Source organism: Dasypus novemcinctus, chromosome 19, assembly GCF_030445035.2.
Source record: "Dasypus novemcinctus isolate mDasNov1 chromosome 19, mDasNov1.1.hap2, whole genome shotgun sequence".
NCBI classification, from domain to species: Eukaryota; Metazoa; Chordata; class Mammalia; order Cingulata; family Dasypodidae; genus Dasypus; species Dasypus novemcinctus.
Window position 1 is genome coordinate 40,907,973 of NC_080691.1, and position 17,034 is coordinate 40,925,006.

General features: G+C 42.5%; 1 protein-coding gene across 18 annotated transcripts in view; it reads left to right on the forward strand.

Moving 5' to 3' along the window:
- Positions 1–17,034, forward strand: part of DEPDC5 (DEP domain containing 5, GATOR1 subcomplex subunit) — a 132,483-nt gene that overhangs the window by 56,081 nt on the left and 59,368 nt on the right. For 15 of the 18 annotated variants that reach the window (XM_058281713.1, XM_058281714.1, XM_071209899.1 and 12 more), the window contains 6 exons: positions 6,643–6,708; positions 9,357–9,540; positions 10,025–10,185; positions 15,106–15,223; positions 15,609–15,776; positions 16,416–16,635. In XM_058281713.1, coding sequence (XP_058137696.1) covers positions 6,643–6,708; positions 9,357–9,540; positions 10,025–10,185; positions 15,106–15,223; positions 15,609–15,776; positions 16,416–16,635 — 917 coding nt within the window. The remainder of the gene's footprint in view (positions 1–6,642; positions 6,709–9,356; positions 9,541–10,024; positions 10,186–15,105; positions 15,224–15,608; positions 15,777–16,415; positions 16,636–17,034) is intronic. The other 3 variants (XM_058281708.2, XM_058281710.2, XM_071209897.1) reach the window with 1 other exon arrangement.

Sequence of the window (17,034 nt, forward strand, 5' to 3'; positions counted from 1 at the left end):
CACTGCACTTAAGGGCGATCTTTCTAAAATAGAAGTCAGATTAGGAAACTTCCCTGTGCAAAACTCTCCTTGGGCCTCCCATCTTACTTGGAGAAGAAGCCAAAGGCTAATGTAGCTGATTGAGCCCCTTATGTTGTGCAACCCCTCATTACTCTCAGACCTTGTCTCCCACTCCCTGCCCCTCTTCACTTTGGCTGTTCCTCAGACCCATCAGGCACACTCTGAATCTCCAGGCCTTTCTCTTGTTGCCCCTTCTGCTGGAATGCTGTTATTCCAGAAAGGCTCATGGCTAAGGTGTCCATTTGCATGGGACAGTTCTGATTTGGGTTGTTGTCCCATATAGTTATTAATGGTGTCATTCTCAAAGGTGTCCTGGATTGGATGATAAATTATATGACCACCCTTTCCACAGCTTGCTCTCTCACTTCCTTCAGGTCTTGCCTGCATTGCCATGTTCTATCCAGCACTCCCCACCCTCTGCCCTGCTTAGTATTTCATCATAGCCCTTCTCACCACCTGGCACACTAGATATTTAAATTAAGATTTTTTTTTGTAAGCTCCCTGAGGGCAGGGTTTAAAAAAAATTTATTGAAGTATATCATTCATACATGAACATAAATAACCAATCCATGTATAGTTACAAAACAAATACAGAAAACATCATACAGCTGTCTCGTGCATCACTCCACCACCAACCCCTTATATTGTAATAAAACATTTGTTACATTATTATGAAAGTGTATCATCAAAATATTACTACTAACTATAGTCCATATCATAACATTTGGTGTGTTTTTCCCCCAGCCAATCCTATTATTATTTTTTAAACAGTTTTATTACAGAAGTTGTGAACTTACAAAACAATCATGTATACGTGTAGAATTCCCATACAACACTCCTTCATCAACACATCATACCATAGTGGAACATTTGTTACAGATCATGAGATAATATCAGACTATTACCACCAACCATGGTCCTTACATACATTTGGCACACTTTTTCCGTACTCCCCCTCTATCAATACAGTACATCTTTGGCATAGGTGCATGAATATTACAGAATTTCTGTTAACCACAGTCAATTGGGCACATCAATTATATTTTTCCTGTGCTTCTCCACATTTCACTACCCTGCAATAGTGACGTACATCCGCTCTAACTCACAGAAGGACACCCTTGCATCTGTACCTCAATTACAATTCTCATCCACCTCTGAGTTCACTGTGGGTTCCCTAGATTATTCTCCAGCTTTTTTTCAGTTGACATTTACATTCCTAAATTACCCTTTTCAGCCACAATCCCATTTATAAATCAGCTGCTACTCACTATAAAGTGTTACCATCAACTTATCAATTTCCATACTTTTACAGTCAATTTAATTAAAGCTTCTGTATACATTAAGCATCAGGAGTCCTCCTCAGGAGGGTAGAGATTTTTGTCTTGTTCATGTTTTTGTTTCTAGAGCTTAAAACTATTCCTGGCATATATTGGGTAGTTAAATGATTGCTAAAAGCCTTTTTTTAAAAAGATTTTATTTATTACCGCCCCACCCCCACCCAGTTGTTTGCACTCTCTATCTGCTCTCTGTGTCCATTTGTTGTGTGCTTGTCTTCTTTTTAGGAGGCACCAGGAACCGAACCCGGGACCTCCAGTGTGGAAGGGAGGCACCCAATTGCTTGAGCCACCTCCACTCCCTGCTTGTTGTGTCTCTCGTTGTGTTTCCTCATTGCATCATCTTGTTGCATCAGCTCACTGTGCCAACTTGTGGTCTTGCTTGTCTTTAGGAGGCACTGGGACTGAAACCCGGAACCTCCCCCATGTGGTAGGCAGGCACCCAGTTCCTTGAGCCACATCGTTTCCTGCTAAAAGCCATTTGAGGAATGATTTTATTTTTCCTCTAATGCTTTTCTTTTCTCCTATATAACCTTGTTGAACAATTAACTGGAGTCCTTTCCTCAGAGACTTGGACAGCTTTTTCTGCCTTTTTTTTTTTTTTTTTTTGCTGTTCTTTTTCTGTTTTATTTTTACCTTCCTTGGTTTTGAAATGACTTTTACGCCATCCTCAATCTCCATGGAATGTGGTTTGCTTTCTTCAAATTCTCTAAATTCTTACCCATTCCAGAGATGTTTCTTGAATTCTAGGCACTATGCTGAGAAGAAACAAAAAATCTAGGCACTCTGCAGAGATGAAACAAAAATGATTACATCACCAGCTGTGCCGACCTTAGGGGCTCTGGCTCATGGCTCACTTGGGAGTCTGTTTGAAGCTGCTCTTGTGTGGGGTAATATTGATGAAAAGAAAGCTCTGTTGCAGGGAGCTGGTGACACGCTGTCTGTGATCCCTGCTAAATTATGACATGCTAGAAGAGGGAGTACACTGTGTTGAAAAAGGCCTGGACCAGAGTCCCTGGCAAGCTCTGCAATGGCCTTTGGAACCTCAGATTCTTCATTTCGGTGGTGGGCGTAATTGTCCTCACCCACCTGCTTGCCCACAGAGTTGTCAGGAGCAAAAGTAGATCAAGGGTGTGGATGTATTATAGCTCAGTGGTTGAATGCTAGCTCAGTGATTGAACACCTGTTTCCCTTCCTGTGTACAAGGACCTGGTTTCAATCCCCTGGGTTCAGTCCCTGGTACCTCCTTAAAAAAAATGTAGGGCAGGTTTGTTAAGGACAAGATTATAAGATTACCATACTGAGTCCTTGTTTGGGGACAAGGTGGGATATAAACAAACAACTCGTTAGCATTGCATTCATTAAAAAACAGAAGAAACAGGGAGACTGCATCTGTGACCCCACCTTCACCTCCTGGGACTTGATGGTTTGTACCATCTGCATATACTCAATTGTGATTCAGATATTCTCTTGTGTTTGGACATGATTCGTATGTGAATCGTGACTTCACAGCAAGAGCATCTCTGTGGGTTTCCCTCTTGGTCCCGTAGAATTTCATTTTTGAGCTGTTGTTGGCAGGGGCCTCAGAACTGCACTCTTTACATGTTTTTCACAGTGTTGCCCAGCAGGGACCAGGTGGTTGATTGGCTTGGTTAGCTTTTATCCCTCTCTTTCTTTAACTGGATACCAGATGGAGGTGCTCTAGATAATTCTGAAAAAGAAAACAAATAGATGCCATATTTTTTCTCCTAAGTGTTGAAACTCAGCAAAATGATCTTTGGGTTGAGTACTAAGTACATGTGACAGATTTGACCTGAGAGCTGAGATAAGAAGTGAATTGGCACATTCAAGCTAAAAAAAAGAGCATTCAGAGTCATTCATCCAAGCCAAGTTGGAACTTTTTTTGTTTGTTTGTTCGTTTGTTTGTTTTGATGACTACATATCTTCTCTGTAGCCCAGAGAAGAAAAACAACTTGCCTCAGACACAGGCTTCTGGAGAGTTCTAGACCTACCCTGATGGTCCTACACTAAGTGCTTTTTTTGGCCTTGAAATTAATAAACAGAGAATACATTCAGACTTGATGCTAAACAGATGTCAAGAGAGACAGAACTAAAGTGACTCTTCTTAGCATTTGGCTCCTCAAATTAGGTATCTGGCTTTGAACTAGAGTGAGCTTTCATTCCCAAATATTGGGATAGAGCAGAGTTGACCCACCATGAGGTCTCATCTCTATCATCTCAGGTTATTTGGGGTTTTCACATGCCAGCACTGTCTATTGACTAAAAATAAAGCCAGAAGGGCAGAACTGGAAGAGATGGAATTTTGGACGAGCCCTTAAAATACTTATTTCCTTTATATTTTAAAGATTTATTTTATTTTATTGATTTTTTAAAGATTTATTATATTTTATTTATTCCCACCACCCCATCCCATTCTTTGCACTTGCTGTGTGCTCTCTGTGTCTGTTTGTCTTCTGTTAAGGAGGGACTGGGAGCTGAACCCAGGACCTCCCTTGTGGGAGAGTGGCCCTCAATCACTTGAGCCACCTCTGCTCCCTGCTTTGTTGTCTCTCTCATTGTGTTTCCTTTTTGTGTCTCCTTGTTGCATCATCTTGTTGTGTCAGCTCGCAGTGCCAGGCCATTGCACCAACTTGCTGTCTTGCTCATCTTCTCCAGGAGGCACCAGGAACTGAACCTGGGACCTCCTATGTGATAGGCAGGAGTGCAATCGCTTGAGCCTCATCCACTTCCCTCCTTAATCTTTTAAATTGCTGTTTCCTTAAAATAAAGTTATGGAGCCGGGGACAGGGAGGGGCACAAAAGATTCATGGCCTTGAATGTGCCTATTCATTAGAGATGGTACAGGTCTACTTTTGGCCTAGAAGCCAAAGTTGCCCCAAGAACCCTTTTATCAGTTGCCTCTATGAACTTGAACAATTGATCACACAATTATAAGTTGGACTGTTTCTTTATTAGTATTAAGACTTTCATTAGTTTTGTAGACCATGTTTGGATTGACTTTTCTGTTTCTTTTTTTTTTTTCTTCTCTGAAATGCTAAGGAGTCAATATAAAGTAAAATAACTAACTTAAAAAAAAAACCTAGTACTCAAACATAGTATCCTAATAAGCATCGTTCCCCTGAGAATAGTTGAACTGGTAGATGATGTATTTAACTATTTTTTTGCTCAGGATGTTTTGGGATTGCCAATTGTGCAATTGCCTTTATACCAGTTCTCAGGCAGAACTAGAAAGTCTGCATCATTGGTACTGTATAGATATGTTTTGTGTTTGCATGGATAAAGATATGGATATTCTCAGCCAAGATGGTTTGATCAGAAAATTTAGCTCAGAATGGCTTTTTGGCTTTTTGATAGATGACATTTCTAAAATAATTTTTAAAATTAATTAATTTTTAATTGTAAAATGTACATAAAAATTATTTTAACCATTTTAAGTAAATAATTCTTTGACATTAAATATATTGATAATACTGTGTAACTTTCACCACTCTTTCCAGACTATTTTCAAAAAAATTCCTATTCACTAATAATAACTTCCCTCTATCATACAATATTTGTCCTTTTGTGTCTGGCTTATTTCACTCAATGTGATATCTTCAGTTTTCATCCATGTTGTGGTATGTTTTAGTACTTCACTTGTTTTTACGACTAAATATTCCACTGTGTGGTTAGACCATACTTTGTTTATCCATTTATCGGTTCATGGACCCTTGGGCTATTTCCATCTTTTGGCTGTTGTGAATAATGCCATATGAACATCATTGTGCAAATGTCTGTTTGAGTCCCTGCTTTCAAATCCTTTGGGGTATATATCTAGTAGTGGGATTGCTGGGTCATATGAAATTCTATACTTAATTTTCTGAGGAATTGCCATACGGTTTTCCAGTGGTTGCCCCATTTTACATTCCCATCAACAATATACTGTTGTTCCCATTTCTTCACATTCTCTTCAGCACTTGTTATTTCCAATATTTTGATAGCAGCCATTTTAATAGGTATGAAATGGTATCTTATTGTGGTTTTGATTTGCATTTCCCTGATAGCTAATGACTTAGAGCATTTTTTCATATAATTCTTGGCCATTTGTATACGTTCTTTAGAGAAATGTTTATTCAAGGCTTTCTTCCATCTTTTAGTTGAGACTTGTGTCTTTTTGTTGTTGAGTTCTAGAAGTTTTTTGTAAATTTGGGATATTAAACTCTTACCATATATAGGGTTTCCAAATATTTTCTCCCATTCTTTTGGTTATCTCTTTACTTTCATGATGAAATTCTTTGATGCACAAAAGTTTTAAATTCTGATGTAGTCCCCTTTACCTTTTTTTTTCTTTTGTTGCTCATGCTTTTGGTATAAAGTCTAAGAAACCACCACATAACACAGGGTCCTAAAGATGTTTCCCTATATTTTCTTCTAAGAGTTTTATAGTTTTATTTCTTATATTTAGATCTTTGATCCATTTTGAGTTAATTTTTGTATATGGTGTGAGGTAGGGTGTCTACCTTTAATTTTTTGCATATGGCCATCCAGTTTTCCCAGTACAATATGTTGAAGAGACTGTTCTTTCCCCACTGCATGGGCTTGGCTCCTTTGTCAAAGATCAGTGTCCAAAGGTGTGAGGATTTATTTCTGAACTCTCAATTCAATTCCATTGTGCCACACTGTTTTGATTATTGTAGTTTTGTAATAAGTTCAAAAATTAGGAAGTATGAATCCTCCAACTTTGTTCTTCCTTTTCAAGAATGGTTTTGGCAATTTGGGGCCCTTACCTTTCCATATGAATTTGATGATTTTTTTTCGATTTCTGCAAAATAAAGTCCTATCTCATTATTTGGGGAAGAAAATTCCATAAGATGAGGATGACTGTTGAGTGGACTGAACTTAAATATGTCATTTTATATTTGCTAAAGATTGCTCTAATTAGTTTAAGTGGCTTTGAAATATGTCTATTTTCTTAAAATAAGTGGTGGATTTTCTTTGTATATGTGTATGCTAAAGGTCTCATTTGGCAAAGAATGAGATTGAAAACCTCAGCCTAAAATTATGGCTTATTCCCAAATTTTAGGCTATGCAGTTTTCTTTGATTGATTCTTCTGTGCTGTTTGAAATACTTAGCACAGAATTTGCACTTGGTTCACATTTTTTATTTTTCGCTACAGTTTTGGACTTTTTCAACCATAACTGTTCAGAATGAGCCTCATTAATACCAGCTCTGTTCATCTTTTCCTAGGTATGAATCCTAGGACTCAGAATAAGGATTCTCTGGAGGACAATGTTTCTACCTCTCCAGACCCAAGTAAGAGGGGGCGGCTGACTGGGGAAGGTAGGAGGAAGAAGAGGAGGAGGGGGGTCAGAGCATGAGGAATCAAGAATGAGCCTTATGGGAAGAGGGCACTCTGGAAGTCCTTACATTTTGGGTATGGGAGGGCCATGTTGGAGGGAGAACTGGTCCTTAGCCCTCTCTGATGGAAAGCAAGAGTGGAGTGGCTGATGATCTGTTCCTGAATGTGATTCCAGGGCAACTGGCAAGAGTAACAGAATTCCCATAAAACCCTGATGCCAGTTCAATAGCCCTTACATGCATAATGATGGCTCTGGGGAAAAGTCGGAAAGAAGTGATAAGAAGAACTGGAGACACTTACATACCTGTAGTTGAAAATACTTGGTTTAGTTGCATTTGTTTTGATCATCCTCATCTATTGAAATAACATGTAAATTTCTACAATAACAAAATAAGAGACAGAAGTCTCTCTGTCTAAAACACTTTAACTTAAACATGACCAGTGCATATCCATCACTGACTCTTTTTGTTTCTACTTCTGGTTAACTTAATAATCTTTTCATAATTTTTGGTCCCTCACATTAGTCATTTTTAAAACATTGACTGCATTACTATATTCTGGATTGAATAATCATTTTCCTATTGGTGACTATTTGGATGGTTTCCAATTTTAGCTACCACATATAATGCAGGTATAATCCATGGTGCAGTGGGTTTGATTTTTCTTTTGATTCATGTCTTTCAAATATAATTCCCAAGGTATTCTTGGCAGATTGAATATTTGCCAGCAATGAATAGATGACCCTATTTCTCTGCAACCCCAGCAGTGGATTTTGCAGCCTGTGTTTACTATTGTTAATTTTATGGTTCTGAGGTGGGACTTCCTCAGAGGCAGCCTTTATAGGGCCAGAAGATACTGGTGTTAGAAAAGAGGCTGCATTTTGTTTCTGGGGACAGAGGATCATTAAACAAGGAATCAGGAGCCCTTTTCACCATGGGATTTTAGACCAGGCATTTGGATTCTCTATATCTTGGGGTGTGTCCAGCAGAATACATTTCTAAAAGGTTTTTCCAATCTTGAGGGTCAGGAAGCTGATGAGGTCCAGAACAATCTAAGAGCAAGTTAAGATGTAGCTATTTTTTACTTCCCTGCTGTGCCTTAGATCAAATCTCTTCCTTCTACTCCTGGTTCTAACTAGGAAGTAGGAACAAGCTCACCCCCCTCATCTGAGAAATTGGAGTGATTAATTATGTAATCTTGGGTTAGGGTTTGAGCTCCTTGAAATGTTAATAAGTTAACAGATCCTGTGTACACCATGGAGCTAGCCCTACTGTGGGTCAAATCATCTTTCCCTAGGCAGTGGTGCTGGGTAGTACATGTTCCCCACTGTGACTCAGCATGCAAGATCTGTTCTTGTCCTTTAACTCCAAGTTCAGTGGGACTCTGATGTTCTGGGTTGTGTATGTCCATTGTACACTATGTGGTGGAAAGACTGAGCAACAGAGTGGCTTCTGGTCCTGACTATGCTAATACGTGTAACCTCTTGGAGATGCAGCTTGACCAAGTATATAAAGGGGTTGATGCTGCTGCCACACCTGCTCCATGGAGGTGATGTGAGGGCCATTGAGGCAATAGGTGCTATACCTGGTTGTAAGCAAAATACAAATGTAAGGTAATGAGTATCCCACTAAGAACTCAGAGGCAGAGACATGGAGATTTCTGCTTCCTACTGCTCCCTTTTTCTAGAGATTTGGAAAATAATCTTCACTGAAATTACTTAATGTGATAACTGCCCTAATACTTGTAATTTAGCAATCCTCGACCTGGACAATTTTGCCCCATCACCACCTCCCTTCCCAGGAGACATGTGGCACTATCTGGAGACATTTTTGGTTTTCATAACTTGGGGGTTGCTGCTGGCAGTAGGTAGAGCCCAGATGCTATCAATAAACTGGCATGCACAAGACACAACAGAGAATTATCTGGTCCAAAGTGTCAACAGTGCTGAGTTTGAGAAACTGCTTTAAATGAAGACCAGGCAGTTCTGGACAGACCCATGTGGTCGGCCCCACACTGCAGCTCCTGTTTCTGGATTGTTAAACTCTGTACCTTAAAGTTCTGGCCTCGTAACTTTCTCAGACATCCTTCCTTGATTTTTCTTCCCACCCTTTTGGACCTGCTACTTATTTTTGCAATTCTGAAAGTATTCCTTAGTTCTGCTACTATATGCCACTGTTCTTTCCAAAATCAGGCTGAACTCTCCTCCTTTCCCCACCCCAGCCACTCTACAGTCCTTGGAAGAGGCTCCAGCTTAAGCCTCCTATCTGCTCTTGGAATGGTGACTTGCTTCGACATGTAACTCTGCCTGCCCTGCAGTAACCTCACTGTCATCATAGCTTACGATCAGCAGGAAATTGAAAGTATCAGCTGCGCATCCCATTTGCATGATGGGATTGGATAAGCATGTGCACTATATTGTCTAACAAACTCTATTTCTCTCTTTCTCCCTCCCCTACCCTGTCTCCTCCTCATCCTCCCTATTCTGGCAACTTTACCACCTTTCACCTTGAACTTTCCCCCCAACCCTTTCTTCCTCCTCTCTTCCCTATATACCGTACCTGCCATATGACCACACGTACCTTTTCCCTGTTACACGAGGCAGTTCTGACACTGTCTGCTCCCCCTGTAGTGCCAGGCTTCTGTTGCACAGTTGGAGTGGACTGGAAGTCTCTCACTACTCCGGCGTGCCTCCCCCTTACCACCGACTACTTCCCTGACCGCCAGGGCCTGCAGAATGACTACACTGAAGGCTGTTATGATCTCCTCCCAGAAACGGACACAGACAGGTCAGTGTCAGAGGAAACAGAGGAAAGCCCCACACCCCATCTTAGCTTGTCAGCATTCCTGACATGTCTGTGCAAATGTATCCCAACACCAAATTTTCAAACTTGTGTCCTCCTTTCTAAATATCAGAAATCTCACAATGCAAGAACTGTTAGTTTTTCTTTAGAGTTCTGTTGACGTGCTCCTTAACAATATTTCCCCCTTGGTCTTTGCTCATATTTTCAAATGCAGCTGTTTTGGGCACACCAAATCCAGCCTTCTCTAAGAGTACCCATTTGGACTTTGAGTTACCTACCTCCTTTTTCCACCTCTTTGAACTTGTCATTTCTCCCAGAGCTGGTTTATAAATCGTTAGCTTTATGAGCCACCATCAAAAGGTTATCAGGGATGGCTTGTGGGGATGAAGCAAAGGGTGGGACTATGGACTGGAGTGTCACATCAGCCTAGGTATAGCACATCCACATGAGAAATCATCTTTGTTTTCAGGAGGGACGAGGAAGGTGTGCAGATGACAGCTCAGCAGGTGTTTGAGGAGTTTATTTGCCAGCGTCTCATGCAGGGCTACCAGATCATAGTGCAGCCCAGGGCGCCGAGACCTGCCCCTACTCTCCCACCCCCGTTGAGCAGCAGCCCACTCTATAGCCGAGGTAAGTTTCTCTTCTTGGACTTAGATGTTGCCCTTTTTTTACCAAATGGGATTTTCCTCTCGTTTGTGGGAACAGATTCTCAAGATGGTAGGAAATAGATAAACCCAGGAGTAATTGTTTCCAACGTCTAGTTTTTCTCTCTAAATTTTATTTTACATGAGGAATAAAGACTCCATCAGGTGCTAATTTATCTTAAATGCTTTCCTTAATCTCCAACTCTTTTTTTTTTTTAAAAAAACAATTCCCCCCTCCATACCTCCCTCATCTGTCAGTTCATTGCCTCTGCTCATTATCTTTGCTCATTGTACCAGCTTGTTGTCTGCTTGTCTTTAGGAGGCAGCAGAAACCGAACCTGGGACCTCCTATGTAGGAGGCAGGTGCTCAACTGCTTGAGACACATTTGCTCCCTGCTCGTTGTGTCTGTGGTGTGTCAACTTGTCTTCTTCAGGAGGCACCAGGAACCAAACCTGGGACCTCCCATGTGGGCGGTGGGCACCCAACTGCTTGAGCCACATCTACTCCCCCAACTCTTCTTTTAAGGAAGAGCATATGGCCAAGTTCAGGAATGGTTATAGTCTACCTTGGATAGCACCTAGGAGTAGCAGGTAGCTGGGCCTGGCCTGAACTGTCCAGGTGCATAGTGAATATTCTAAACCCAGAAACTTGCATTTAATTTTTTCTAGCACAGTGCCTGACACAGTAGGTGGTCAGATGTTACCTAAATCTGAAGTCAAAGTTTGTTTCTTTTTCCCTGAAGCTGAGGGACTTGAAGTAAGATGGGATCAGCTGTGAGTGGTAGAGGCTGAGTGACAAAATATCAATGCCTTCAACAGCATGAGAGCCAGGCTCTGGAGAGCTCTCCCAAATAAGTCAGGCAGAGGGAATTACAAGTGGGTGCCTAGAACCGGGAGGCAGCAATAGTGATAACTTCCTGCAACAGTGACTGAACTATCATTCACTCTCCCTTCCTCCTTATTGCTAATGAGACCCCCACTTCCCTAATTACCCAGCTCCAAACTTTAGCTTATCTCTGGCTCCTCTAAAGCTCCTCTGACCAGAGAAAAAGAAGTGTGGACCTGTTAGAGGGAGCTCAGTGGTCATTTGGTCCAGGCTCCATGTTTATAGAGGAAGCTCTGGACCCTTCCGGATTGTCTTTGAAGGCCTCTTGTGATATTTTTCACCAGTTTCCTTATGTATTAGTCAGGGTTCTCTAGGGAACAGAATCAATAGAAGATATCTGTATATAATACAAGGTTTTATGAGGTTCTCTCACGTGACCGTGGGGATGCACAAGTCTATGTTCTGTAGGCAGGCTGCAGACCAGGGGCTCTGATGAAAGTCCAGTGAAGGTCCTTGATGAGTTTCCAAGAGATGCTTGCTGTCCAAAGACAAGCTGGGAAATTCTCTCTGAATGCTGAAATCATTTCTCCTTTTAAGGCATTCAACTGATTAGATAAAATGTTATTCATTGCTGATGGCAATCTCCTTGGTTGATGTAGGTGTAAGCAGCCATCTATGCAGTAAACTCACTGATGACTAAAGTCCATAAGTGTCCTTGTATTACAGTTAGCCCAGTGCTTGCTTGACAAAAAAACTGAGTACAGTTATCTGGCTGAGTTGACACATTAGCGTAACCATCACACCTTATATTCATGTTCTAGACTCTACCGAATAGTAATGTTTTGAGGGCCAGGACTATTTCAGGTTTGTCTTGTTATGGAAACTGCAGTGCCTGGCATATGACAATATGGGTCAGTAAATACATGAGGGAGCAAATGTGGCTCCCACATGGGAGGTCTCAGGTTCAGTTTCTGGTGCCTCCTGAAAAACAAACAGAAAAGCAGAACAAACCAAAAAAACCAACTCAGGGAAGCTGATATGGCTCAGTGGTTGAGAGCTGTCTTCCCACATATTTGGTCCTGGGTTTAATCCCTGGCCCCCAGTACCTCAAGGGGGAAAAAAAGAATATATATATATATATGAATTTATTCAGCAATGTTTTTGAAGCTTCTGCTCTGTGCTAGGTACTAGTGCTATTGAGGTTATCAGGATATTTATAATCAAGCAGGGGGGTGGGGGGAATAACATTAGTCAAAACATAAGATATACTTGTCACATTTTGATAAATGCTGTGAGGGAAAAGACAAGGAAGCTGATAGAATATTTAACATGGGGCCTGACCTGGTCTGGAGAGTCAGGGATGACTTCCTTGAAGTGACATTTAAGTTGAGACCTGAAAGGATATATAGGAATTATAAGGAGAAGCAGGCTGGGAGATTAAACAGAAATGGAAGGGAAGAACATAGCAGGCAGAGGGATTGGCATGTGTAAACGCCCTCAGGCAGGAGGCATCGTGATTCCTGCTGGGCACCAAAGAGAAGGCAGATACGATTGGAGCATAGAGAGTGAGCCAGAGCTGTGACCAGAGAGACTGGGAGACTCAGGCCTTACACGATCATGTGCAGGATTTTGTTCTTGAGCCCAAGAGCAATGGCATGAATTCGCCTTTAGTGTCATTGGTCCAATCCAGGCTGCTCAATTGCTGCTCTCTGGAATAGCTCATCGATTTCCCTTGGTGGTCTGTAATTCCTCTACTGTCCAGTTCTGTTCCTGCCTGATTCACAAACGTTACGTCATGGCTATGGGCCAGGGGCCACTTGCCTAACTGCACCCTTTCTGCCTTTTTTTTTTCCTCTTTTGATAAAAATGTTACCATTGTTATTATAATTACTGAAAAGTTGCCATCATAACCAGTCCCATGATACTCACTCAGTGCCGATTCATTGAATACCGACATGAGCCAGGCACTGTTCCAGTAGTCGAAAGAATAATGTCAGCCCTGCCCTTGGAGTTTGCAGTCTACTGAGGGAGACAGACATTAAACTAATAAATCAATTCTGTGTTTGATCACAGATTACAAAGAGTGCTGGGCAGGACAAAAAAAGGTTAAGTGGGGGGCACCTCATCTAGAAAGTGATGTCAGGGCACCACACTAGATGCTTTTGAGCATCGTCCCATGGCACTGTCTTCTTGAAAGCCCACAAGGTGTTTGCAGCATTCATGCAGGAAGGCATGGATGAGGCATGCCCTGTTTCTGTTTGCAGAAGGCAGAGGCTTAGAGAGGTTTGGGGCCTCAGATCACCCAACTGGCAAATGAAAGAATTGAGGTTACCGCAGTGTGCCCCAAGTCAAGCCTGTGTCCTTTCCTGTGTGCTCCCTGCCTGCCCTTGGCAGCCTGTCGAAGATGGCAGCATTCATGGTGAAGGTCCCTTCAGCCCCTGCCATCTCCTCCTGATAGCTCCCCTGCTGCCTGCTGCTGTGTGACTCTCTCAGGACTGAGAGAACTCTGCTTCATATCTAGACCAAGGGAATCTTGTCTTGTTCTTCAGAGCACTATTCTCACTCCTTGGAAGCTTGCAGGTGTCTTGTTTCCTATTATTTTCCCCTTTCCCAACTCAACTAGTATTTTTTGAATACCTACTGTGCACAGGACCCTCTCTGAGATGCTACTGAAAATACAAGGAAGAACAATGTTTGAGGCTTGGCCTCTGGAAATTTTTTTTTTTATTTTTTTATTTTTTAGGAGGTGTACATGGGAAGGAGGCACTACATCCACTTCCCAATGAGAGTTGTTTTTTTTTTTTTGTTTGTTTTTTGTTTCTTTGTTCTTAGGAGGCACTGGGGATGGAGCCTGGGACCTCATATGTGAGAAGCAGGTGCTCAACCACTTGAGCTACAGCCGCTCCCCACCTCCTGAAATTTTTAAATTTAAGATTATGAGACACACACATAAAGAATAAGAATTCTACATACTAGGTAGAATTCCAACTGCAGATGGGGTTTGATAAAAGGAATGGCCACCTTGTATTGGACAAACGAGGAAAGACTTTGTGAAGGAGGTGGCTTTTAATGGAGACTTGAAATGATCCATGGGATTTTGACAGTGGCCTAAGAAGAAAAGGTGAAACAAGCAACACAAGCCAGTGTTTTCAGGAGGGAAATTGCAGCAGACAGATAAATGGTCCTTTAAGATGCAAGACTGGCATAGCAGCATGGGAGAAGTGGGGGGCTGAGGCCAGCAAGGCAGGTTGGCTGCTGCCCTGGGACGAGGACCTCGACTGCCAGATGGGCAGCTTGTGCTTGGGTCCGGCAATGTCATTCCACAGTCATCTCTCAGCCTATTAATTGTTCCCTCTAGGTGTCAGGTTATTCATCTGTGAGTGTGTCGTCTAGGTGCTGTCAGCACCCCAGGTTCTCATTTTCTGTTGGCTTGTTCAGTGACATAAAAAGCTACCAACTTCAGGACTTTTTATTTTTTTACACTTTTTTCCTTTTTTTAACTTTTTTCCTTGAAACTGACACTCAAAAGAAAGGGTCGCCATGCTGGGCCAGTTAATACTGGTTATTGCTGGGAGGGCTCAGTTCTTCCCATGAGGACTTTCCACAGGATTCTTGATTGTCTTTATAGCATAGCAGAGGGCTCCCCCCAAAGAGAGAGCAAGCACCCCCATTAGAAGCTGACCTCTTTATAACTTCAATTCCAAAATTACATAGCACCAGTTCTCCTACATCCTATACATTAAAAGGGAGACACTAAACCAGCCATATCCGAGGGTAGGGGAGTCAAACCCCACATTTTGAAAGGTGGAGTTTCAAAGAATTTGTCAGCACATTTAAAAATCTGCACACTCCCTCATTCGACAATGAGTGTGTCCGTTTATCATACCCAATGAACATTAATAAAACATTCCCTATCTTAAAGAAAGAAAGAGAGAGGGAGGGAGGAAGAAGAGAAGAATGCATGGCATGAATTGCCTCTCTTATTTCTTCTTTTCTGAATCTGTCTCAGAGAGAAGCAAATGCCTCCTGTAGGAATGACCTTCAGCCATGTGGAGGAAATGATTTTTTTTTCTTTGTTAGGCCTTGTGTCCCGAAACCGCCCTGAAGAGGAAGATCAGTACTGGCTGAGTATGGGCAGAACTTTCCACAAAGTGACGCTGAAGGATAAGATCATCACAGTGACGCGATACCTCCCCAAGTGAGTCTTGGGTATTTAAGGTTTTTAGTTACTGTCCACTAACACACAATTCCAACCCAGAAAGTTGAGTGGTTTTAGACTTTTTGTTTTGTTTTGTTTTGTTTTCTAGAATTACTTTAGTGTTTAGAGTTTAACTACTTCCAAAAGTAATTCAATTCCACTCATTGGTTCACACAATTTGTAACAAGCCAATTAAAAAAAAAAAGAATGTGAGGAAAGGAGAATGAAGAAGGTCAAGGAGATTCCAGTTCCCTGGAATGAGCTGGTTATTGCAGTTGAGGGTTAATTACCACGGATCGTGCTGTCAAGTGAATTGAGGCAGAAAAGGCAGAAATGAAGGAGGACAATCTCTTTTGGACTTCTGGGCATACCCTTTATTTTTCAGGTATCCTTATGAATCTGCTCAGATCCACTATACCTATAGCCTCTGCCCTTCCCACTCAGACTCAGAATTCGTCTCTTGCTGGGTGGAATTCTCCCATGAACGGCTGGAGGAGTACAAGTGGAATTACCTCGATCAGTATATTTGCTCCGCTGGCTCTGAGGACTTCAGGTCAGAGAGCTTGCTTTTTTCCATCTGTGCTGCCTTGGGGATCTGTGTATTTTAACCTTTCTCTCCTTTTTTCTGATTACAAAAGGAGGTCTGTCTTGGGGGATAATGGGAGAACAGAAAGGCACATCTCCTCTCGCGTTGGGTTAAAAACTCAGTGATGGGGAGTGGATGTAGCTCAGTGGTTGAGCTCCTGCTTCACATGTGTGAGTCCTGAGTTCAATCCCTCCGTACCTCCTAAAACAATAACTACAACAAAATCAGTGAGGATGTGCTCTTCGAGGGCCGGGTCAGTGCTGATCCCTTTCTTAAGACGTTCCTTGCTGCTTGGCTGGTAACTTTGTGGGATCTTGTTTTTAGTGGTTAGGCATGGTTTGTGATAGTGATGATAAAAAGCCACAGTGCCATTGGGCCTGCGTGCACAGAAGCATTCTGACATCTCTGATGTCACCATAGTGGCCTGCCTTCAGAGCTTGAGTTTTAAATGAAGCCATGGGATGTGTCTTCAGATCAACTCATGGGAAGGTGGACACACACGTGATCTCCAGAGAGAAGGGTTGGGGTGGTAGATTTATTGGGGGATGCCTTTATTATCCACTTTTTCTCACTCACACCCCCTTTTTTCCCTGTGCCCCTCCATAGCTTAATTGAGTCCCTGAAGTTCTGGAGGACCCGCTTCCTGCTGCTGCCAGCCTGTGTCACCGCCACCAAGCGCATCACAGAGGGGGAAGCCCACTGCGACATCTACGGGGACAGGCCCCGGGCAGATGAGGAGGAGTGGCAGCTCCTAGACGGTTTCATCCGCTTTGTGGAGGGTTTGAACCGGATCCGCAGGCGGCATCGCTCAGATCGCATGATACGGGTGAGGACCTTGGGCCCGTCTGGGGCTTGAGCCTGTCCGAGGATGCGGGTTCTGCCTCCTCCTATCTCAGGGCCTCCTTTTGTCCAGCATATTTACTCCACAGTGACCCAATGCTTACTTTAAATCCAAACAGTGCCTTCTTCAGCATGGGTGATGAAGGAAGGGGTGGGGTTCAGACAGCATCTGAGCAGCAGTTTTCTGTGGCCCAGCCCTGCTCTCTACCTGAGGATACAGCTTCTTTACTGACTCCCCAAATGGAACCCCTATCAAACATGGCTGCTTACAGGTCCGGCTGAGTAGGAACTCGTTCAGGAATTGCTGAGTAGGAACTCGTTCAGGAATTGCTGAGTAGGAACTCGTTCAGGAGGGGTAACAACTGTAATATTTCCTTCCTCTCAA